The 25,041-nt window shown below is 45.7% G+C and overlaps 1 protein-coding gene across 7 annotated transcripts in view; it reads right to left on the reverse strand.

Moving 5' to 3' along the window:
• Positions 1 to 23,765: 23,765 nt before the first annotated feature.
• BCL11A (BAF chromatin remodeling complex subunit BCL11A) overlaps positions 23,766 to 25,041 on the reverse strand; it is a 59,993-nt gene continuing 58,717 nt past the window's right edge. For 5 of the 7 annotated variants that reach the window (XM_048937681.1, XM_048937678.1, XM_048937680.1 and 2 more), the window contains exon 4: positions 23,766 to 24,287. In XM_048937681.1, the coding sequence (XP_048793638.1) occupies positions 24,186 to 24,287 (102 nt within the window). In that variant the 3' untranslated portion in view covers positions 23,766 to 24,185. The remainder of the gene's footprint in view (positions 24,288 to 25,041) is intronic. The other 2 variants (XR_007375454.1, XR_007375455.1) reach the window with 2 other exon arrangements.

Raw genomic sequence — 25,041 nt, forward strand, 5'->3', positions numbered from 1 at the left:
TTTTGTCTTATCCTTATGCAAATACGCTATTAAAGATAAAACAGTAATTCCTGTTCCCCCCCCCCCCCCCCCCCCCCCCAAGTACAGATATTTTTCTTGCTCACAGAGCCTTAAGAAAACCTATGCTGAATTAATAGAAAAGTCAAATTTAGTGAACACTAAGGTTCCAAATTAATTTGTATAAGAATTGCAAAAAACAGTGAATTTCAAATAGGACACAAAACATGCAGTGTTTTGGATTTCCATATTGCTACGTAATAACTGCATTTTATGAAGCTTTGCCAGTGGTGTATTTCCAAGCCACCAAGAGCACATTATTATTTTTTTTTTTATTGAAACAGCTGTGAAAATATATGTATGTATCTGTGAAAAATCCCAGGCTGATTGTAATAGCCTAAACAAAACAAAGATGAAAAACAGATTTTGTTTTTAATACAGACTTGCAAAAAGTTGCATGTTTAACATCACAAGAACTAATTTTGCTTGAGTTTCTCTAAAACTTTGCCGCACATACTTTAATCTCTTTGTTCATTCACCCCACTAGTTGGGATGCAACTTATGGGCAAGTTCCTTTGTAACATCCTGGGCACCTCTGACCAGTTATCGATTACACTCTGGTTAGAGCCAGCAGACCACAGACCCAGAGAAAAGGAGCAGCTCCCATGCACGGCCTGGAAAAGCACCAAGCAGAGGAAATGAGAGTACGAGCTAGAAGTGAAACTGCTCGAAACCAAGGATCCTGTGGGCTCTTTTGAGAAGAACTCTCCTGAAAGGGTTCTTCTCAAAAGAGCACTGAGCATGCTGAGCTAGGACAGCTTGCAGAGCCTTCTGTCGGAGGATAGAACTGTATACATTATTTTAAAAGCATTTTATAAGATATATTATCTGCCAGGCTGCTCTTACTTCCCCCCCTTCCTCATTCTCCACTGGACAGAAGATAAAGGGCTCAGGATGGGCTCAGGAGTAGCCCTTTTCCAGAAGATGCCTTTGCAGAGCCCTATCCCTCCACAACGTCACTGAGCTGTTAAACTCAGATTCTCTTGCACTACGTATAGGGTGATCCATTATTTTGGAAGAAAAAAACAAAAAGTTTATTTGGAATGCAGAGGTGGAACTGGGGGAGGAACACTGGGAGGTGACAAATGTGAAGATGATGCACGTAGCTGTCCAGCAGCATCCCCAAAATTGCTTTTCTAGACTCAAGAAGGAACCCCAAAATATAATGATAAACAAGATCTTTGCATTTGCAACAAGACTGCAAGTGCACACAGGACACAGCACAGGCTGGTGCTGACTCACCACTGGGTCAGCCTCAAATAGGAGCCATGGGACTTGGAGGCCATGCACCATGCAGTAAAGGAGCCAAGCACTATGCATTACAATGCACAGCCCAGATGTAGACTCTCCCAAGGCAACCATTCTCCTTAGCTCTGGCAAATGACCCCCAAAGAGGGTCCTAATTGTTCCACAAAGGAGAAGCAGGGGTGGCTGGTGGCCACCGCATTCATGAGCTCATTTGTATCTGCAAATCATGGTTTTAGTGCAGCAGAGGATGAAGAGCCCAGGTTCAGGAGGAGATTGAAGATCCATATGACTGGAAGATAAGTTTTTCCTCCCTGTGCGTGTTTCCTGCCATATATTTTGTGTGTGTGTGTGTGTGTGTGTGTACATGGCTCACCTCCCCATCAACTGTTAAGAACAGTCTCCATGCTCCCTCAAACACAGAATCGTGACCTCAGGTGGGAGCCACACAGAGATGTGCACACACACCAGGAGATGGGATGTCAGGATAGCCATGAATGTGCCTGTCCCCATACAGGGAACAGCCTTTCAGGGCAGCTTTTGAGGGTTCAGGTTTGGGCTGGTTCATGTGGGAAGAGAAAGGCCCAAGCAAGCGAGGGGCCCTTTCCCACTTCACACACCTCACACACCTCACTGCCCTTCTCACCGCAGCTGCAAATCACAGCATGTTTTTTGTGTTGTCCAGGACAGGAGGATATTTAAAATATTAAGAAAATTACCCAACAATGTAAACACTGGGCTTTGTGCATGGTGGGCCTTCCCTTCCAAATGCCCTCCAAATGTAGAGTATCTGGCAGGTGTGTGTAACCTCCAGACACCACCTGGACACACAAGACAGCCCCAGGTTTTGGAGAGCGATTTGTGTTTATGCACCGACCAAATGAACTATTTCAGGCAGAGAACAAAAAAAAAAAGGGCAGTTTCAGCTTAAATAGTTTGTTCAAACAGCAAGCACCCATGGGCGCCTCCACCCACTGCTCCCTGCTGTTTGCCATACCCCTGGCCAGCAGGTTGCCTTGCCAGTATTAGGCCAGTGCCTGCTACATCTCATCATAGCCTACAGGAAGCATTTTGCTTTTCGGGTATTAAGTCACCAATGCAAGCAGACAGCATCCACAATCTTGTTTTTCTCCCACCTGGCCAGCCAGGTGCATGTTACATCAGTTCTCAACTCTGTCCCAGCCTGAGTCACACCCCAGCTGCCCAGAGAAGAGACCTGCACAGGCACGTGCACCAATTGCTCAAGCTGTGCATGAAGCTCAAGCTCGCAGCAAACGGAGCACACCACTACTGAACATTTTGCCTTCTTTTTTCTCCCAGCTGTGGCGACAGGTGAAGCAGTGAGGGATGCAACAAGGACGACAAAGTTAGCTGACTGTTGAGTGAAGCCACACCTGTGCAGATTACAGGAGTAGCACCAGATGGAAAACATTTTTACCTTTAAACTTTGAAATAATTGGAAAATCTTTGGGAGTTTCATGGAGAAAGAATCACACCAGCACCTATTTATTGTGAGCCCAGCACTTCACAATTTCAGCAGAATTTAATTCAGAATGAAATGCCATGATAGATAGCCAATGAGACACCCCTTCCTTCACAGCAAATAATGCTTTCAATCACAAACGAGCTCCCCACATTCAGTCTAAGATCCCAGTTGGTCACCTGCCGAATCCAGCTTGCATTTTCTAAGGCAAGCAAGCAAGCAACTCTGAGGAAATCTGAAAAAAATTCCATCCTTCGCATGATATTTCATACTTCTGCTGGTGGTTTCACCAAAAAAAAAAAAAGGGGGGGATTTTCCCCCACGTGACTCCAACCTGAATTTAGACAGAAAAAAATTGGGAAGGGAGAGCTTTTGCCTCGTCTCTGTTGTGGTAGGGTTGTCAGAAAAAGGAACTGCTGAGTCTCGCTCTGTTCTGCTCAGGTCCTCCCAAGCCAACCGCAGCCACCAGGAGCTTCCCATAGAGATGTCCACTCGGTACCTGTTTTGCTCATCCTCCCCCCTAAAATAAAGATGATATGCATAGGGGCTTAATGTAAATAAACACACCCATCTGCCAGAGATTTTGATTTAATTTCAAAGAAAAGTAATTTTCTCTTCTGGAAACTGAAAAGGCTGCTTTTGACATTTAGTTCCTATAAGGATTGGTTCCCCAGATTGAGGCCAGTTACTGAGAAAGTTGAGTCTTTCATCTGGCAGCAAATCAAGACCTTGGACTCCTCACTGCACTCTCCTGTTCCTCAGTTTCTTTTCTCTTAAGTGTGGTAGCTGCCTCTTCTTATCCTCGCCTATGAAAAATCAATGAGTGCAAATTGCTTTATCACGTTGCACTCTTCTTCTGTTCAAAGATCTCACTTTTGTTATTGTTCAGTGCGTCAGTGACGTGAAGTATCAAGTGTCACATTAAATTAAATTCTGAAAAAGAAGGAACTTTTGGAAATGGAAGAGATTCAAGGATATATTTCCAAATGCTAAGTATCTCAGAGAAAGAAATAGCCCAGCCTAAGAGAAAGGGACTGCCACAAGTAAATCCTCTGCATCAGGAGTGTGGACAGAATTGGACGTGTCACTCTGAACACTGAAACCAGTTTCCACAATGCTGATACCCTGAGTTTTGGGATGTGCCCATTTTGCCAGGAGGGTACAGAAGATAGACTTTTCTTCTAATATGTAATGTATTTGATTTTACTCACAGTTTTGCTGCAGTTTGCATTAGCAGAGGAGCAGCATTGCGTGCGTGATTCTGGGGGCTAGATCTCCCATATGCTTAAAAATTAATCAAAAGAGACAAGTCTAACTGACCAGCCCTACAGGTGAAGACTAGAGAAATTCCAGGTGGTGCTGCAACTCCTGGAACCTCTGCAAAGAATGGTGCTGCAGGATCTTCCTTTGCACTCTCCTTCCCTGCAAACGCTGCACAAGCTGAGAGTGTTGCAGTAAAGCTCTAACACAAGTGACTGAAAGCATACAGTTTTCATTGAAAGCATAGGCTTTTCCCTGTAAATCAAACTGCTTCTGGTTTACAAAATTCCAGGTATGAATCTAGGAGGTTTTGCACATCTGTGCTACTTCTATTCAATAATAGCAATTCCATTTAAATCAGCAGTAACTACTCACTTGCAAAGCTTTAAGAACCAGATCTGAGATTTGTGCTCGCATTTTCTTGGAGGACAAGGGGTGATGTTTGGGGGATTTTTTTTTTTTTTTTTTTGCCTCTACTTAAACAGTACATTTCTTTATGCCCTTCTTGACTGAATATCAGATGTTGGTATGAAGCATCAAAAACTACCAGAAACTACCTTCTGTCTGTCAGAAAGACAAACACTATAAATGGCCAAAGGTCTGATTTGGCACAGGAAGCCCTGAAATACTATTTTTAATTTGACATCTTTTTTCAGACATGCTTCTACACTGCAGAAAGAAAATTAATGTCATGCTGTTGGTGCATTTTGCTAACTTAAGCCTGGTGCCAGTCATGAAAAGGGAGAAACGCCTCTAAAGTTAGTGCAAGCCTGAAGTGAAGCCCCCATAGTTACTATCTTGTGTAGCACAATTCCAAGTACTGGAGTTCTCAGCAGATGAATTGCTGCCTTCATCCAACTGATAGTTTGCAGCAGGCACAATCTGCCACACCAGCCCATTGCCATTTCCCTCACTAACACAAAGCCTACTGAAAGCTGTAATCTCACCAATATTTTGCAAAAATGATTCACATGGGTTGCTGTTAGATGCTGGCACACACTAATGGTGGTGAGGAGCCTATAAAAATGTACCATCTCATTTCACATACCTGGTTCACATCTTCTATGCATGCTTGGGAACTCAGCCTTACCCTTGGTGGTGACAATACAGTGGAAGAGCAGGAGTGCTTTGCTTAAACACTTAAAGGGGAAAAAAAAACTCAGGGCTTAAAAGCCTTGTTGCTTTTTAAGAGTAAGGCAAGAAGAGCTCTTTTTTGTAAAAAAAAAAAAAAAAAAAACAAGACACCACATCAAGTCACTGTTTTCCTTACCACAAGACAGAAGACCTCAGCCAGCGCAAGCGTTCCCACACACTCTTGCCACAGGCTCCTGACCTTCCATGAGCAGTTGGCTTTTAGGAACAAGACACCTCTCTGTTCCCAGTATCCTCTGTTAAACTCCCAGTTGTGGGAAATGCTTTTATGACTGTTGATCATGTCAGGGAGGACTAGAGCAGAGCAAACCTTATCAACCCTGGGAAGGAGATCAGCCATCACACAACAATAATTTTTGGCCACTATTTTCATAAACAGGGTTTGAACTAGTGACCTCCAGCACACATCTCTCCTCCAAGCCACCTGATTCCCTACTATAAAGGTTTTATTTTAACTGGTGACTTTGTACACGTCTCAGTCCTTCCTCTCCTTGTCACTTTGTGTCCCAGCACTGACATATGGTTGAACCAATATCCTTCCTCCATTTCCTTTCTTATTGCTAAATGTCCAGTAGGATTGCATAAAAGCACCCAACAGGAAAGGTCAAGCTGAGTTTCATGCCTGAGGTCCAGGATTACATCAAATTCTTAACATTCATCTAGCCTTAACATAAAACAAGCACTTCCCACTTCCAGCCTAGTTATAGCAAGAGCAACAGAATCGTATTCATCTGAAGTCTTACCTTGAAAAAATAGAGACACCTGACAGTTTCCACATAACAACTTCAGGAGGCAGGCTGAAGCTTAGCCCGCGTGAGCTGCCTTCGCAGAGACCTGAAGAGCTTCCAAAGGCAAAATTAGGACTTGTCAAACTCTGAGTTCATAAGGATTCATTTCACTATAGTGTTTTGGACTGAAGAAATAAGCCTTGAAAACTTTGAACGCTTGCAAGTAGGTAGAGATCTGTCTCAGATTCTGAAAACTTTGAATAGAAATTAGCATTGAATAAACAGAATTACAAGCAAAAGCTTTTGATGCAAATGTTTAAGATGAGAACTGACATGAAGGGAGTTAATCAAAGTCCATGTAGTAATAAGATTAAACTTATTGATGAGCTTAAGTGGCTCCAAAGTATTTCAGAATTATTAATGAGTTTATCTATACAATCATCTCATGGAATAAGCTGTTTTTCTGGGTTTGGGCATTGCATAATATCTTCCATGGTCATCAGAAAAACTGGATTAAACCCAGGAAACAAATGCAAGTCTTCAACAAATGTCTGACTCACAGGTAGGTCTTGTTCGAGTGAAATGCTCCCAAGCAAGCTGAACTGCTGGGAAAGAGCATCAATTAGCAACACTTAAGATTTCAATGTTTTTATTTGTTTCTCTCTTCCTTTTTATACTGAGAAGTTGAGTATGCCTACACATCTTCTTGACTGAAGTCTCTGCAAAACATTGGTCACCTGGTGATCCTGAAGTGGAAACATTACTCAGTGTTCTGTCACCAGCACCCATAGTACTTAGTTTCTTTATTTGCTTCCCTGCCATCCCCAAGAAACCATTTCCTTCCCTAGCTCTGCTCTTCAGCAAACAAGCTGAGCACTATTATTTAAACTGGACAGACTTCTCTTAGGAACTATCACAGTTTTTAAGATCTTACCTGTACATAACCAGGCGTCTTCTCATTAAAATAGCCAGCTTGATGTTCTTGAGCCCAATAACATTAAGATCTAATGATATTTTCCTCCTTCCATGAAAAATTAGGTATTAAATAGCCTATGACAAAGACAAATAGTCACTAACATGGATAAAGCCACTGCTAGGGCTGCTGATGATAACAATGGAATGTGATTTAAGCTGGATTACCACTTCAAGATATACCAGGCAATTAAACAATAGAAAAACCAAGGCCAGTCCCAGGTACAGATGACAGCAGTAACCATCTCCAGTCCTCCTACAGGCTACTCACTGACTTATTTTTCCCAACACAGCTTCTCACAACAGGACCAAAGGAGCAGCACAGATTGATCCTGAATCATGTTTCTCACACCACAAGCAGCAGTTGGCTGAACAAAGTAAACACAAGCAAATTCTGGGGAGAACAAAAAATTTCAGCCTTAGCAAGGAAGACGCAGGAGGGAAGAAAGGGAATTGGTAACTACTTCTGTTAACATCAGCTTTCCAGCCATTGTGAGGACTAATATTTTTTTTTTTGTCTCTGCCCCACAGGCTGTGCTTTTAAAGCTAAGGGGCTCGGACTGGAAACCCAAAAGGCAGCTATGGTTTTTGGGAGACTAGTTTCCCCTGGGATGAATGAGGCACACTGTTCCCTGTTGCACATGCAGACACATGAACACGTCACTACCCAAGATCATGAATGCAACAATTTCTACCAGAAGAAAATCAGGGTCACTTATGTCCTCCTTCAGCTTCCTGGCAGAAGCAGGCATTTTCAAAGTCTGAACAGTTTTCAGCAGAGTTCAACTAGCTGAAATAGCAAAAGCCTTCAACAGCACTAGGAAAGAGGATGTTACCTGCAGAAAATTTCATTTCTGCAACAAGTTTAAATATTAAGTACCAGAAATATGAGATGTAAGCATCAAATCATAAAATTACAGGACTATAAAATGCTCTAGGAATACAGAAGCAGAGGTAGTGTAACGTTAAGACTTCAGTAGCAAACTAGATGAAAGGTCTGGGCCCCATCCCTCTGCAAGCTGTGGGTCTGTCCTTAGAGGAAAGTCTTACATGCTCCGTGACCTAGGAGGCATTACATCATCAAAGGGGAGAGCCAAGGAGCAAGTAATGCAAGAGTGATTTTCCCTTATCTTCACTATAGAAGAGATGATACCTCCCCAGTGTAGAGCAGTTTAAATAATGAAGAATGGGGAAAGAAGATACAGTGCATACAACGTGTTTTAAGGGCAGCGCACAGCAAGCGCTGCAGTTTGCTTATGCTCTCAGCCTCCACAATGATGTTCAAGGACCCCCAAAGCCAGCATAGATGCTAGAGTTGTATGGGAATAATGATCCTCATTTTCACCTCCCTGTTCTTACTGCTAGAGCTGTATTTCAATGTAATTACAGGAAGATCTAATACCACCTCTGTACCTACAACTATCTTTGCCTTGTAGAGATCCCAGGGGCTTTCCAAAAAAAAAGAGGGGGAAGGAGAGAAATCCTACAGTAACTAAAACCAGGAAAATTAAACTTAAGTGTGTTACATTTAAATGGTGACGGGTATCTAAACGAAGGTGTTGTCCACTCTGTGAATCAGTGCTCAGATGCCCAAACCAGCTGGAGATGGAACAACCCTAGCTACAAAGTGGTGCTAGGGCTGTTCCTCTAACTATCAGGCATTTCAATCTTGTTTATGCAAACACTCCCATGGGAACTGGTGAATAGACCTCACCACTGGGAGGGGGCACAGATCACTTGTCAAGTGGAAGAGCTCAGTATTACTCTGGAGTTGAAACAAGGAATAGATATAATGAAAATGCCCAAGCATTCTATGAGTGGTTGCTAAAGAGCTTATGCTATGCCTCACTTTCAGATGACCTAAGTGAGCATAATAGTAATTAAGCTACAGAATTTAAAATAAATAAATAAAAATAAAAGGCAGTTTTACCTACTAGTACCAAATTCTCCTCTCTGTTGCTCATCCAAAACACCAGGGAGAGGAACCACAAAATGCAGGGAAGTCAATAGAACTACACAGAAAGCATGTGGCTTTTCCAAACTCAGTCACAGCAGATGCTCATCTTGCCTGATCATGTGCCTTGATGCCTCCCCACCCACGTCCAGCAGACAGTCACAGTTACACACTGTGCAACAGGAGCAATCTGGGTCTGTTTCTCTTAAAAAAAAATAAAATTGGAAAAAAAAAAAAATCTAATTATAGCTCTGTAAGACAGGGCATCCCCCACTGACTTCACTCTATACCCACCCTGCACAGCAGGTTGTGAAAACACCATAAAGGCAAGTACAGAAGGAGCTATAGAAAGTAAAGCTGTTAAATCTTTTCCACAAAAAGACTAGATGGAAAATTAAAAATAAGGACTTTGTGATGAACGTGGGCTGGTGGGATTGAGTGTTCTTAGTTAAATAGTTGGTCTAATCATGGACGTGCTGAGCACATCTTTGAAGATCTCCACTCCTCATCCGGCAGCGATGTGTTTGGGAAGTGAGGAGGACATGATTTTCATAAAGTGCAGGCACAGTTCAGACTTGTCAAAAATTTTCAATTTAAGCTCCCCCCCAACTGATAATTTGTTTTTTGATTAAAAATCCAAGAATGAGGGAAAACTTGGCCTGCTTCAGAATTGGGAAGAAGGTAGAGACTTATAAGGAGACTTTTTTTTGTCGCCAAATGTGTCGGCTTTTACTTATCTGTAAAAATATGTTTGAAAATTTAAATGAAAATAATCTATTTGCAACCAACTCAAGAGGGAATAAACAAACAAGGGATCTATTCTCTCAGCAAGTTAATATGCACGGAGTTCCCACTTGAGTCAGTGTCCTTTGACTTCAGTAAGGGCCACAAGTACTTCATAGTTCCATTATACATTGGGAAATTGAAGACATTGAGTTCCAGTTGCCTAATAGTAAGTGAAACCATTCCTAGCAAATAAGTAACATCCAACATCCAACCAAAGTCCCATTCTTGGAAAGTACATTTCTTTTCCTGAAGCTGCAATGGTAGCTGGAATGAGGACTGCAAAATCCACAAAGATCTTGGTTAGAAGCTCCCCAACCCATCGCCCATCTTGTGATAAAAATCTTCCCAAGTAGACACTCTCTTTTACCTTCATGCACTGTATTTAATTGTCTTTGACTGAGAGCAAATCATCTTGCCTCTTAATATCAAGTCTGCTTAAGTTAATCTTGATGTGATATCATGAAATAATATTTACTGCTCTCCAATAATTTATGTAAATAGCTTCCCCTTTCACCCTTGCCATACAGGATGACCGGCGATTCATTGCTGCTGCTCCACACGCACATCTGTGACCAACATGAACACGTTTATACCATGCCTCCACAAACCAGATAATGGATCAAACTGGACTGCTAATAAAACACGTCCTGACAACAAAGATGAAACTCATCTTTCTGTGGGCCTCAGCCCTCCACCTGCTCCACAACTGAAAGCATGCTTTTATTATTATATTTAATTTAGTGTTCCAGTGTTAAGAAAGTGCAACTCACTGATAGTGAGCTAGCCAAGTAGCTTCCAACAGGCTGAGATACCACTGTTACTGACCTGATCTTAAAGTAAACACAGGCATTAACACCACATCACCACCACAGCCTCTACTGCTCCTCTCAAATTTAAGAAGAGTTGTAAGTCAGTACAGAATGGCTGAGATAAGAAGAGAGATAGGAGGAACTGCATACAACTCTACAACTACCTGCGATCACAAATGACTTGCCAGCAAGGAATTCCAGGCCAGACATGAGCTACTTGAGGCCTTAGCCAGCAGCCACACTTGTACTGTAATGTGGTACAACGAAAGGAAACAAGCCACACTGCACCATTAGAAATGAGGTTTCTTTAGAAATTCAGCCAGGGGAGTTCACCTCTCCCAGGCCAGAGCCCTTGCTCTGCTATAAACAAGCTTTAATCATTTCTGTCCTTGGGGTGTGCCATCATTTTTAGCAAGCATATCCCTTGAGGATCTCCACGCAAGCCAGCCAGAGACCTTCCACTGCAAGTTGCATTTTCTGGACAAGCATTTAAAAGACAAAGAGCCTTGGAGAAGACTCCTATTGACATGTGGGAGGAGCTGCATCAAGACAATAGCCAAACTCCATTTTATTCATCTTACATCATCTACAATCATTCACATCCTTTGATTCATTCTTCAGACTGCTCAAGACTCATATAAGATTGCTAGAAACCTGAAATTCAGTTTTCACATAAAACATACAGTGCAGCTGCTGGAAAGGCAGATTTCCTCTCATTACCCCGTCCATACACCATGACTTTTTTCTTGTGGAAAATGCTTCCACGGCCATTCATATCTAGTCACCACAAATAAGGATGCCAATTAGTGTCCAGTATGGTGAAGTATGATCATAAGAACGCAAGAAAGGATAGCTGTCCACTAGAAACTTGCCTCAGATTATGTCCTCATTAGTACCAGAGCATCCATGCAGCCACCAGATGGTAACAACTTTCAGTCAATGCGACATGTTTTGCAACCACCAACTCCCTTCTCAAAACAGGGCAGGACCAATCTTATCGCCTGAGCACTTGGGCAAGCTGCTAAGTCGAGGCTTGGCAGCAGTTTTAAGCAGGGTTTGTCTGCACTTGTTCAGTCCGGTAGCACCAGCAGGGAGTGGGGCAAGCATGCTCAGAGTTAAGGCAGATTTGGAAGGTTCAGATCTAGTGAGGACCTTGGGGCAATTTGTGTCGCAATGTCCTCCTCAGCAGCACAGGCATCATGATGCTGTTTTGTATTTTGTAGAACATTTTCAGGTCTATGGGTGATTATCATTATGGGTTTGTTTTTTCTCATTTCACAGTAAATCTAGAGCGTATCAACTTCAATACAACCACTACAGCTTCCCATTCTTCCACTGCATGCAGTGCAGTGTAACTCTATGAATGACTCTAACTGAAGGGAGGAACTGGGCTGGGAAGACCAGCACTCAGCTCATGCAAAGGCCTTCAGTAAAGCACAGTGCTCAGTCTTACCTCCAGCTGCAGGTTTCTAGTCATTGTGAATTCCACACAGGTTGGCTGCTTTACACTGAATATTCCCCCTTCTCAATGATCACAAGCAAATTGGAAGAGATCACCCGAAAATGAATTGCTCAGAGCAAGCATTGTCTCCATGAAAAGCTTTGTAATATGGAAAGCACCTTCTTACTGCACTTTGAAGCAGACAGAAGCTAAAGTTTTAGGAGAGAATCTGCACTGCATTTGTTTGGTGCTTTGGCTTGGTTTTTCCCCTCCCTCTCTTTTTTGTCTGGACTAAACACATTCTTTTCAGGTTCTGACTTCTGATTTCATTGAATTCATTCAGCACTTGCAGAGCTGGAGACAAATCCATTAATGCCAACAGAAATATTTTCATCAACTTCAAGTATTTGGGATCAGAACCTTAGTGTATAATCTTTATACAAATACAAGTAGGGAGTTATTGTCATCCCACTACTCAGATACACACACCAGCCTACTAAACCCACTCTGCATCTACACACAGTTCAATTCTTTATTTCCCAAATCACTTTCTCAGCTACTCAAAACCATATTTTTGCAAATTCTGGGGCTGAATTAGCTGCACTCACAGTAAGCACAGAGCTCTTCTTTCTAGAGGTTTGGGCAAAAACAACTGTGGTGTGGGTACTGACCAGGGCTTGGCCAGCCTAGTCAAGAAACCATGCATTTTCCTTCTTCGTCTCAACCAAGTAAATTAAATGGTGATGAAGAAACCATCTGCCTTTTCTACTGGTGCAATTAAAGATGAGTAATAGAGGATGGCTACCACTGTCGGAGTGCACAGGTGAGTGAAGATTCCCATCAGATCCCCAAGATCCACCCAAGAAAGGTGTTAGAAAAGGGCACACATTGGTTTCAAGCAGGTATGTCCAGCAGCCTATGGACAGATGGGCATCTGACTGACACTGACGAGGGCCTGCCCTTGCTTACCCAGAGAGCAGGGGAATGCTCACAGCAAGCCTCCAGGTGCTTTTTCCTTTCCTACTGAAGACTTAAAAACCCAGAGGTCAGTGGAGAAAAGAACAGTTGGACTGCTTTCCCCAGTGTGCTGCTTAATTTTTCAAGTGATTTCTTCCCTCTAATCTGTAAGGATCTCACTCCTTGGTGTGTGACAGAAGTAATTCAACCCTGCTCACAAGCTAGTCTTTCCTCTGCAAAGACTCAGAACTATGAAAAATTGATTTCAGGGAATTTCTGTGAGGTAGCCTACAGTATTTCCTATCAGAAATTGTGTCTGTGGAAGTTAATTCATTTAAAGAATTTGAAATCAACTCTGAATTCAGCTCCAGAGGTGCAGGCTTATTGGTCATGTCACCAGCTCTGTGTGTCTCCATTTTTTCCCAGGAAGAGGGGAAAAACCTGACAGCAGGATTTTTAAGTTAAAATGCAATTTCTTTTGCTCCTCTGTGGGATGTGCTGGACTGAAAAAAAATCTGAGTTATGTTGGAGCACTCCTCCAAAATCTGTCCTGGGACTTGAAAGCGTAGGAGCCTAGGCAAAGCTCCTCAGCCCTCATACCTTTGCACACAGCAAGACTTAAAATCCCCAACCCTACAAAGATGCTGCATGGTAGTAAAGTTGCACTCATCCCAGTACAGAGCTTGGCCTGAACCAACCCCTCTCCTCAAGTATCCAGATGTTAACATACAACTGCAGCAGCCACCAGAGCCCTTTCCAGCACCAGCACCCAGCGCAGCCTGCCAGACACTGCTGACAGCCTAGGTGAAGCAAAGAGGCAGAGCCTGTGCATGCAAAGCAAATGCTTGGTGCAGGGAGAACTCACCCTGCTGCTGGCATGGAACTGCAAGCCCAGGCAGTGGAGGTGGAAATGGTGCCCAGTACAGGAGAAACTTGAGGCCAGGACATTGTCCCACAGCTGCAGGTACCGACTGTATCCCTCACAACACTGCACTTGGAGGCAGTATTAACAGTGAGAAGCCCACGAGCACGCACACTTCTGAGCTTTGGCACAGCAAGCATTTGCTAAACAAACCTTAATTCTCTCTAAAAAGCCAAAGACCTTCACAGAAGCCTTCTGTTAATAGACTATTTGCACCAGCTCTGTGGTTTCAGCAGGTGACATGCTGTAATAAAACTCATTCTCATGCTGTTTCAAAACTCCTCATCAACACTCACTGCTGCCCTGCTCAAGTTTTACTTGCCATGTTACTGAACAACAAGGGTACTTTCAGTTGCACAAAATGCAAACCACATCCCTGGGCTGTTCTGCCACCCTCGCAGTTAATTACACCTTCAACAGCTGCTGAGTGCTGAGTGCAGAGCATCCAAGCTCTCTCATACCAGCAGAGCTGGTACCAAGTGGTTAATGCCCAGCAACATCCTAAGACTAAAACCCATTGTCTACTAGAGCTAACAGCTAAAAAATACTTCCCTTTTTCCTCTGTATGCTATTTTCAACTTTGACACAAACTCGGCACATAAAACATTAAGCTGGCATAGTCAATGAGCTAAAAGTGCTCAAAATTACTTCAAATTTCAAACCACCCCAAGATTCACAACCTGGTTCTGCAGTCTGACCATCAATTCACTACACTCTTCCTCCCTTTGCTTCCAGGGGAACTTTTGTCTTTCGCCTGCTCTACTAAACTTAAAGTCAAAAGCAGTGCCTGCCAAGGAGAAAGAAAAATAAACATGGACCTACTGCAAACCAATATTCATGGCTCTTCTAGGATCTGGTTTCAAAGGCCAGATCTCCCAGCCATTCGATCCTGCTTTTTAGAAGTCATCACTCCCCACTTTCCCAGTCGTTCACCTCAGTCTTTGAGAAAATATGTTTTATTTGTGTTTGCCGTGCAGAAATCACATTCTAAATGAAGGTCAGTATGCTTGCCCAACTTTCTTAAACCATGAACATGAGGAGTGCAGAAGAAAAGTACTACTCTTCTTAATAAAGAAGAGCCAATTTGATTATCAGTAAATTGAGAAGCACGTGGCTCTTAATACTGACAATTTATTTCGAATGATGTGGGAGGTAGAGGCATACAAAAGCTCTCTATGTTCTGTCTCTTTTTTTTTTTTTAAAGAAAAAAATACAGTTGTAGTCCACAAACATAAGATGAAGTTATCATGAACTTCTATCTTGGCTGCAAGGTAAGCTGGGCTGCTATGAATAACCCCAAGCACAGGTTGCTCACCACTAGGATCTCCCCAGAGTTGTCCTCAGCAGATCGTGTTCATCCCAAGAGGCTGGGCACACGCTAGGTACAAGTTCTGGGATAGCAAGAAGGGGGACAGACTCTCCTGTGTGGTAGAGTCCTGCAGATCTCAGCGACTTCATTTTGGGCTAACATCCCAGGAATGGATGAGGGAATAGATTCAACCTTACAGCACTCATGATCATTCACCACCAGCTTTATCCTTGGTGTGCATTTATTCCCAACCTGACAGAAGAGCAGCTCCTCCTGGGCTGGAAACAGGCACCACAGCCTTTTCCGAAGGCTATGGATCTACACACACAGATTCCCAGTGCTGAAGGCAACAGGTTCAATCTACTGGAACTGAAATTGAGGAAACTTTAACCATTATCAGTCAATATTAGTGTGTCTCTGTGATTCACTGCTCAAGCAGCATGAATCTATATGGAATGGAGTGTTTTACTGGATGTCTAGAAAGGAACGTTCATGTGCTAGTTTAACCAGCTAATTGCCAGCTTATTTCCTCAAATTTATGATTCATCTCACGTAACACTGACGCACAAAACAATACTTCAGCTCTTTCAGTGTATGTTAGGCATCTGTCTGAGCACGGTCCAGTTTAAGAAGAGAACCCCTACCCACCCACATTTCGAGTGCATTAAAAATAATCTACAGTAAGTATAAATCTGGAGAAATCTGATGGAATGAACTTCAAGGTAATGTGAGTTTATTAAAAAAAAACTTATAAGAAAGCATGTTTCTCGACATAATTCACCCAGTTTAATGCAGCACAAAGAAAAAGAGACATAATTTGTTAATTTCAGGGTTGGGGCTGAGCCACAGCATCTGAAACTGATCCAGGTTTCTTCCCCCCTTCTCAAAGGGGATAAAATGCAGGTTGGTGTGCCCCATTGAACAGTTGAGCAGCGGTGGTACTCAGGCATAGGGGTGTGCCTCTGCTCCCGAGGAAAAGAATGAAACATCTGGTCCTTGGCCACCACTGTGCTGCTCTGTGTCCTTCGTTCTCAGCTAAGGCAAGCATGCATATCTCATGTGCTAAAGCCAAGGAGTGACACTTTCTTAGCTGAATACTTTACATCATCTCAGTATCACCTTACAGTCACTATAAATCAAGCAGTCTTCCCCTCTCCTTCCCTAATGTTTTATAAACAGTGGAAGATTAGAATATTTTTGGCCCAACAGCCTACATATTCCATAATAAATGCCACTGGTAACATTGCTTTATTTTATCAATATTACTAGACTTCTTAATAGGACTCTAAGTTCCTGACTGACAAAATATATTATCCTTCATATTCTGTACTTATTTTCACAGTGAGGAACAATGAAGCTCTCTCTTGGCTAGTGCAGGGTAGCAGAGGTCAGTGACTAGTAATTGAAAACCCACAGGGTCAACTGGTCCCCAGCCTGGCAAGCGTGCAGCCTGTAGCCACTGCCTGGGGTCACAGTGTGCCCTGTGGCCTTCCTGGGACGTCTGCTTCTCTGAATGGGACCAGCACCCAAAAGGCCTTGGGGATATGTTTGGGGGAAGAAAAAACAATCAGACTCCAGCCAGGGTATTGCAAGGTTGGCTTGCCTTCAGGAAATGCCTGGTTGTATGCAGCAGCTGTGGTGCGAGTAGTACAACAAATTCACTTACTGAATGACAACAGCTTTATTGGCAAGCCAATTCAATTAAAGCCACTGCAACCAACAAAGTCACAGGCAGCGCTTGCTGCATAACGAATATGGAATCATGCCTACATTTCCCCAAGTGCTCTCAGCCCTCTCTGTCCCTCTGCATGAGAGGAAAAGGGATGAATGAATTAGGCTCAAAGGATGATAATTAATGGCTGGCTGTCACAGAGACATTTTGCCGGCTGGCGGCCACCAGCTCTGTGCTGCAGCCCTGGCCCAGCTCTGCCAGGCAGGACACCACCAACTCCAGCCTCATGTCCATGCACAGGGCCCTATCAATAGGCAGCGGCGTGGTCATTTTTCTGCCAAAGGCATCCTTCAGGCTCTGGTTACAGGGAAATCACATTGGAGCTGATATGGGCTTTTTATGAAAAAAGTATCCTTAATACTGGACTATAAGCAAAATAAATATTCTTATAAAATATACATAATCATTCATTTTAGTCCTCTGCAAAATAGATAAAACCTGGATTTTTCCTTTCCGCTAGACCTTTGCTTTCTAAAGCTGCATTTCACTTCAGGCTTCTTCTACATACACATGTGTGAGTGATTTCTTTCTGCGGCTGAAATGAGCAAGTGCTTGTGCCCATGGCACTACAGAGCCTGCACTCTTCAGGGCCTGGTCCTGCCCTGCTGTATGACCGAGTCTTCCTCTGGTTCCAGTACAGTCTCTTTCCTGAGCTCAAAGTATCTCGCAGAGCTTCTCAAAGGGACAAATGGAACAGCCACCAGAAGACAAAATTGGTTTCTGGGCCTCTCTGAAATGAAATCTCCTCGCGATAGAGCAAGCCAGTAAAATTGCCTGGCTACTCACTGTGTCGAAGTGACCAATGTTTCCTGTGCCTCTGGGAAAGGAAATCTGAAGAAAGCATAATTCATTTGGACGTTCATTATGTGACTTGTTGTTGTACATTAAACATTCATATCTTCAAAATAATGGTGTGGCTATTAGTAGTCACAAGATCCCCATTTCCTGGTTCAGTTCAGAGACCGGGGCACAGGCAAACCCCGGCAAAGTGACACCAAACACTTGGAGGGCTGCATTCAGCAGAAAAAAATCTGTTTCATCTGTGTCGCACGGCTCACCGCTGCAAGACGGTACTTCAATATTCATATAGCAGACTAATGGTGCAGGCCACAGCCGCTCCAGCGAGACTCGGTGAGATCAGCTGAGGGCCTGCAGAAGTCAGGATGGTGCCTTAACAGACAGCCCTCATCCTGAGCCCTCTGGTCATCCCAGCGCTGACGGGTACGTGCACAGAGAGGAAGGCCAAAGCCATCCCAAAGCACCTCGTGCTCCCTTGTGCTGGACCACTATCCCAAGCCAGGACACCCTCTGCTTACTCACATTGCAAGGAAGCTCTGCAGCATGCAGGACTATCAGTCTTTCCTATCAATACCTGGCACTACTGGGAGTGGCTGCATTGCTAACACTAGAGTCCTCATCCTACCCACCATCAGAAACCCTTCTGTAACACCAAGAGCCCTCCCATGCATGGGCCTTGTCTCAGGTGGTGGAAGGCTCCTCCAGCCCCAGGCTCAAACTTGCTCCCCTAAGGTTGATAGATATCCTAGCCAGCATTACTGCTTTTTCTGATGACCCTTCTGTTTGCCAGAGGCATCTGTCCACAGGAGCTTCCTGGTACCCTCTTGTTTGATAGGAACTGCCCAACCTCAGGGAGGGGGGACCCAGCACTAAGCCTTGGAAGGGATTCCTTCTCCCCTCTGTCTCCCGATGCTGCAGAACACTGAAGTCTCTCTACCTGGCCCCAGCACACTGTGCTATGCTGCAAATCTTCTTCCACAAACTATGGAAGATGAGAGTGCAACACCTTGACCAAGCATTCTCTTCTCAAACAAATATACGCAATATGCACATGACTCAACTGGAGTTTAAAGGATCCAGAGCCTGGGATGCTGAAGGTTTTCATTGGCAGCATTTGAGAGAGGAATGTACGGGCGGCAATTGCTGAGCAGAAAGGCTGAGATGGGAAAGAGCACAGTGCACACAGGCAGAGGGCGGTATGCCAAGGGAAAGTTATTTTTTTCCTTTGGGCTCTCACTAGTGTTGAAATAGTCTTTAAGACTAAGTCTCCCTCACTTTCACTTAAACAACAGCTGGAAGTGCAGCCCTCTGCTGCTGTGCTATAGGCTTGGAGGGGCCTGACCGCCTATGGTGACTATGGGCAGGAACTGGGTGCCTGGGCAGTCACACTGGGTGCCTGGGCAGAGTAATAACATCACTGCGGCTTCACTGCTACACCAGGAGGGGATGCAGACACGAGGCTGAGAGGTGCACACCCACAGAGTAACCTAGCAAGAGATAACATACAGCTGGCAGTTGACTCATTTCCATCAAGCAGGAAAGAAGTGCTGTGAAAAATAGATCCCCTTCCTCAAACCCCCAGAAGGCAGCACAGGAAGTGTAGGATGTGCACTGTTTCCCCTGCAGTCTCAAGTAACAGAAGGTTGATGACAATACCCAAGTTGTCCACTGGGCGCATGGTGATACCCAGGGAGGTGGGGATGTGCTGAGGTCAAAGGTACTGATCTCTCAGGGATGGGGAGCAGCAGAGGCAGATCCCATGTGCATCACTGCAGCCTGAGCTTATCCTGCTGATTTTCAGGGTGACAGCAGAGTAAGGGACCTTGACACTGCCCATAGGAGAAAAAGCAAATGTCAAAAGTAAGCCCTGTGAAGGGCACCTTGAGAACATTCACTCAGCCTTGACCAATCCACAAGAATCCTGGCTGGCAGCACCCACTTTGCTGGGCCAAACCCACCACACTGGACAGGCACAGACAGAAGCTGAACAATATGTCAAGGAGTGCCCGATGTGTCACTGTTACAGCCACAGTCTGATACTCATCCATAGCTCATCCCACAGAGGCCAGGCCTTATCGTGGATTGCTGGTCCCCACCTCACAGAAATGTCTTTGTGACTTTCTGCATCATCACTGCACACCACAGGGAGAAGAACATCCTTCCCCATTTCACAGCTATGAAACCGCCACTGCTGCCCAGGACTGGCATGGGAGCACTTCCCCACACAGACGGCTGCTTCTACGGGCAGCGGTTTGGGAGGGAGAAGCTGGGGCATCTGATAATGCCTGAGCTAGTGGACAAGTTCCTGGATGTGGGCAGGGTGAGGGTGTGAGGAGGCACTTCAACAGGCTGCCCAGAGAAGCTGTGGATGCCGCACCACTGGAGGTGTTCAGAGCCAGGCTGGATGGGGCCCTGGGCAGCCTGATATAACGCCTAATGTAGTGGTTGGCAATCCTGCATGCAGCAGCGGGGTTGGAACTAGATGATCTTTGAAATCCTTTCCAACACAAGCCATTTTATGATTCCATGATGCTGCCACAACCAGAAGTCTTTAACGTTGAAGCAGTGTGTATGGGTGGATGACTGCAGCTTGCCCATTTCATCAGAATGTTGGGCTTTCTCCACTGCTTTATTTTACACAGAAGTGTTCAATGCCATATGCCTTGTGGCAAAGCCACCCCATGACACCTCATCAGTACAGTGCATAGCTCCATAAATGCATGCATTAGAGCACAGCACAGAGTAGGTGCTGGGCAGGGCTCGATCCTCTGCATCCCAGCTTCTTTTTTGATTTAATATAAAATACACATAACCAAAAAAAAGAAAAACCACACATGGGCCAACTTCAGAGGTATTATTCCCCCTAGAAAAATTAAATACTCAGAATGCTTTTTTAAAGTGAATTGGGCCCCTTAATTTGCATCCTATAATAAGGATGTTATCACACTGCTTTATGGCTCAGCTCTTTAGTTTCTCGCTCTCAGGGGCTAGATTTTCCCTCATGAGCTCAATATATGCCTCAAATGAATGTGATTTTTAAGATGACCTTTTCCTGTGCTCCCAAAATCGCCTGTAAGAGGCTGGGGCTGTCCTGGCCATAGCAGGTGCCCAGCTCTAGCCTCCCCAACCTGCACCATGCCAAGGGTGTCTTACACTGCTTACATTTGGCTTAATTATAGAACAGTCACTGGAATATTAAAGTTTAATACACAGGAGAGAATAAGCTAGTCCAGAAAATGCATAATTTCCCTGTACCACCAGCCCTTGTCTCCTCTCTCCTGGTCCAGCACTGCTCTCCTGGCAGCACCAAAACTGCGTCTGAGACAAGCAAGGCAGGGAGCATCGCTCATCGCCTCCATACCTTGTTTTAAATGGCAGGGCCCTGTTCCAGGTGTACCTTTTGCCCTTCCCTGTAATCACTGCTGCAGTGGGAAGGTGCAGGCAGTACTGGGAGGGCAGGCAGCAGTTGTGCCCACAGTGGGAAGCGGCTGCTGGAAGGTGCACAGCACAGCCTGGTGCAGTAAGTGTGGTGCTGCTGCTGTGGGCGGGAAAAGGTAGAAGTATTCACCATGTACTAAAGGTCCATGCAAACCTGTCCACATGGAGGGGTGCTGGGCCTTGCCCATCTAGGGCCAACAGCCACACCTGGTCCTCCCACCCAGCTGGCAATGTGCACAGGGACCCACCGCCTTGGTGACAGGATCCACTGCTGCAGTGATGGGCTCCTACACCCCTCCCAGCCCCTCTCGTAGTGCATTCACCTCTGCCAGCACCTCGGCAGCTGAGTGCTGCTGAGGCCACGCCAGGAAGGGGAAGGACCAAAGGCATCCTCACATCCCCGTGCTGTTCAAATTTAAAGATGCTGTAAAATGTCACAATAAGTGGAAAGGCAGTAGCCCTGTTTTTATTAATAGCGAGTATTTATTAGCCTCCTCGATTTACAGTACGTTTATGAAAGCCATCAGTCCATCACATTCTTCAGCGCAGGGCTGAGTTGGTTTTCTTGATCAACACAATATGGAATATAGATCTGAATATTAGAAGCCAAATACAACCTTCATTTTGCATGCACATATCCCACCAACGGGAGGCCCGTAATTAATCCTGTATAGCCCTTAGACACATGCATTGGCAGACATTTGAGGAAGGTGGGAGCTTCTGTACATCACCACTGGAAACCCACAGGGTGTCAGCTTCTCCACAGGACCACCATCGGGGCCAGAGCAATCCTGCAGTGTCCCCCTCATTACCAGGATGGTGGCATACAGACGGAAATGCCATCACCCATTTGTGCAGCCTGCATGATGTTCATGTGGCACATGGCACATAGTGGCTTTGCAGCTTGCCGTTCCTACAACCCACCCAGGTGCCTTGCTGAGGCCATACTGCATCTGTCTACCTGGCCATCATCTGTTGGGCAGTGCTCCTCTTGACAGGCCAGGTGAAATTGAGCCACTGGAGCCACTACTCCCACTAGCTGAGCTTTATCACCACTAAAGATGAAATAAAAATAAGAGCAGCAACAAACAAGCCTCTACCAGATGTGTAACCCTATCCAGCAAGGGTCGCCATTTTGGAGTGAGTGTTTTGAGTGTGTTTTTGTGGGGTTTTTTGTGAGTTTTTTTTTTTTTTCTTTCCCACCATAATTTCATCTTTCCCAAGGAATAATGTATTGTTTGACCCCTGTGGGAGATGAATATGAGAGGGCAGCTCCTGGAGGAGACATGATCAGGGTGCACCCGATGGAAGGCAGCAAGATTTTGTTGACCTGGAAGTGGGATTGGGTACAACACAGACCCAAGTGGTGACCCATCCATAGCTGCTAGGGGAACTCCATGGGAGAAGAAGCAGAGAGTGAGGAGACTTGAACTTCGATGCATGTTAGTGTCAGGAAAATGGGCTTAGAAATAAAATACAGCATGGACAAAATGCCCTCAGTTTGAAAGCAGCTTTTCAAGCCAAAAAAAAATCAAAGCTAAGTTCCCTACCTCCCTTGATCAACCCTCAGCCATCAGATTGTGCTCTTCTTTGGACTGTTATAAATACTGAACCTCAGGAAAGCAGACACACTGTGTATGTGGCCCAGCAGCTGCAGGTTAACACAGCTCACAGCTTTCATTTACCCTGCTATACCCGAGGATGCACACTGCCTTTCCCTGCCATGCTTTGCAGCTCCCCAGTGTCCTTCCCAGCCCTGCATGGTTCCTTTCTGCAGGACACAATGCCCACAGAAAGAGCCCACCACACCATGCTGCTGCATTGGGGCACAGAGCAGCTGCTCCAGCAGTGCCACAGAGCAAGCACATCATCAGGTTCTGCCTGCACTCAGACAACATGGAGCCAGAGGGCAGCCCCAGGAGCTGCTCAGCACACAGAGCCCTGGAGACAGTGGAGCAGCACCTCATGGGAGCTGCAGAGCAGCAGTTGCGGAGCAGCCAGTGCCAGGAGCACAAACTGGGGATGGAGCAGTGCAGTGCAGCTCACAACAAAACAGCCAGAGCAGAACGTGGCACAGAAGAGGCACAGCCGTGGTACCTGCAGCAATTTTACCAGGACTGCCTGGCCCAACTCAGACTTAAGTCTGCCAGCTCGGTACCCAAGCAAGCTCTGATCCCCAACCCACAGCTGCTTCATTCTCCATTCCCACTCCACAGCACAGTCCTAGGGAGCTACAGCCCATAAATCCCACCCAAGACAGCACAAAAATACACACTTATCTTCTGTTCCACAAAGCACTTGGGAACCAACCAGTGAAGTCCTTGTCTGGGGGCTACTCTTGGGGCAAGGCACGCAGGAGAGCTCTGTGGAGTGGTGGCCTGAGGCAAGGCACAGGGAGCAGTGCAGCCGGGGCAGGGCTGGGCCTCACCGGCATCAAATCTGCCCCAAATCTGTGGGCCCGGCTGGGGGCTGACTGCCAACAGTGACACAACAAAGGAGGTCACAGATCCTGTCGACCCCGAAGCACGCTGGTTAACAGCAGAAATGATAACAGCAGTCGCTATAGGTCTGTCACATATGGGCAGCAGCAGGGAGCCTGATGATGGTCACCAGGGCCAGGTGTGAGCCCTGTGGGGATGGAGCACCACTCCTGTGCATGGCGACAGTCATGGTCACTGCCCTTGGCCACTAATGGCAAAGTAAAGAAAGAGCGAACAAAACCTAAAACTCCAACATTTATTATGGTGATTGCCCACCTGCCATGGATCCACACTGTGTTTTGTTTTATTTGTAACTCATAACGTGAGGTGCACTTTATGGGAAATGGAGACAACACATGGAGCCGGGTCCTCCGCACAGGGCCAACATGTGGACAGAGTCCTCTCCTCAGGGCCAGAGACCCTGGGCAGCCCTCGACCTTGGTAGGCATTTTTGCTTTTTTGTTCTTAGAAAAAGAAATAAACAAACAAAAACTGAACAAAAGTAGTGTTGTACTCTATTACAAAATATAAATACGACAGTCCTGCAGGCTGGAGGAGCTGGGGGACGCTGCCGTTGGCGGGACGTCAGGTGCTGCGGGTCACAGCAAGCCACAGGATGGGGATGCCTCCAGACACGTGCACTGCCAGCCGCTGGCCCCGCTTCATCTCCTCTCAAAACTTAAGTGCTCTTGAACTTCCATCCGAAAACTGCCAGGCATCCGAGGCTCCCTGGGCACCGCGCCAGCTGGGGGGGTACACCGCACCTGGAGAGCATGGGGACAGAGGAGAGGACAAGTGTGACACGGACCAGAGTGCAACTCCTGCCCCTATTGTCTTCCCTAAGCAGCGAGGGGTGAAAGCTGCCCCCAGTCCCACACCCTTTGCCAGAACCCTCTGCTCTCTGCTAAGGCTCTAGACAGACCAAGCCCACCTGCCTCACCACTGATCCCCACATCTCGTTGACCTCCCCCAGCACCAGAACAAATCCCTCCCCAAGCTATCCCCAAGCACTGCGCTGCTGACCCTGCACCACCTGTTAAGATGCACCCAGAGCACTGGCACCACAAGCCCCACACCGTGCATGGGGCACCGCTTCTATGGGATCATTTTGATCATGCTTAGGAGCTTAGCCACAGTGCTGGTGCAGGGCTATATGTGGACGACCCACCAGCCGCGTCCCCCCAGTGTGCTGGGGTGGTTGCCCCACACCTAGAGCACAGGCTGCACCTCACAAAGGAAAACCCTTCGTTTGTTCTGTTCACTCTGAATCCGACCTGTTTCAGTTTGACTTGTGGCAGGGTCAGGGGCCAAGCACACCGCAATCGCTCAGGGCCAGTGGAGCCCATCCTAGCACAGGACAGTGGGTGCCGGAGGCTCTACATTGCACTTGTGGGGCCTGGCTGTGATTCTGCCTGCTGCATCAAGCTCCTGCACGGTACTGTGACCTTCCCATACAGCCTCCAAAAACAGTTCTAAGCATTTATGGGGGAAAACATACAACCGGAGCACGCACGAGCT

Source organism: Lagopus muta, chromosome 2 (assembly GCF_023343835.1).
Source record: "Lagopus muta isolate bLagMut1 chromosome 2, bLagMut1 primary, whole genome shotgun sequence".
NCBI classification, from domain to species: domain Eukaryota; kingdom Metazoa; phylum Chordata; class Aves; order Galliformes; family Phasianidae; genus Lagopus; species Lagopus muta.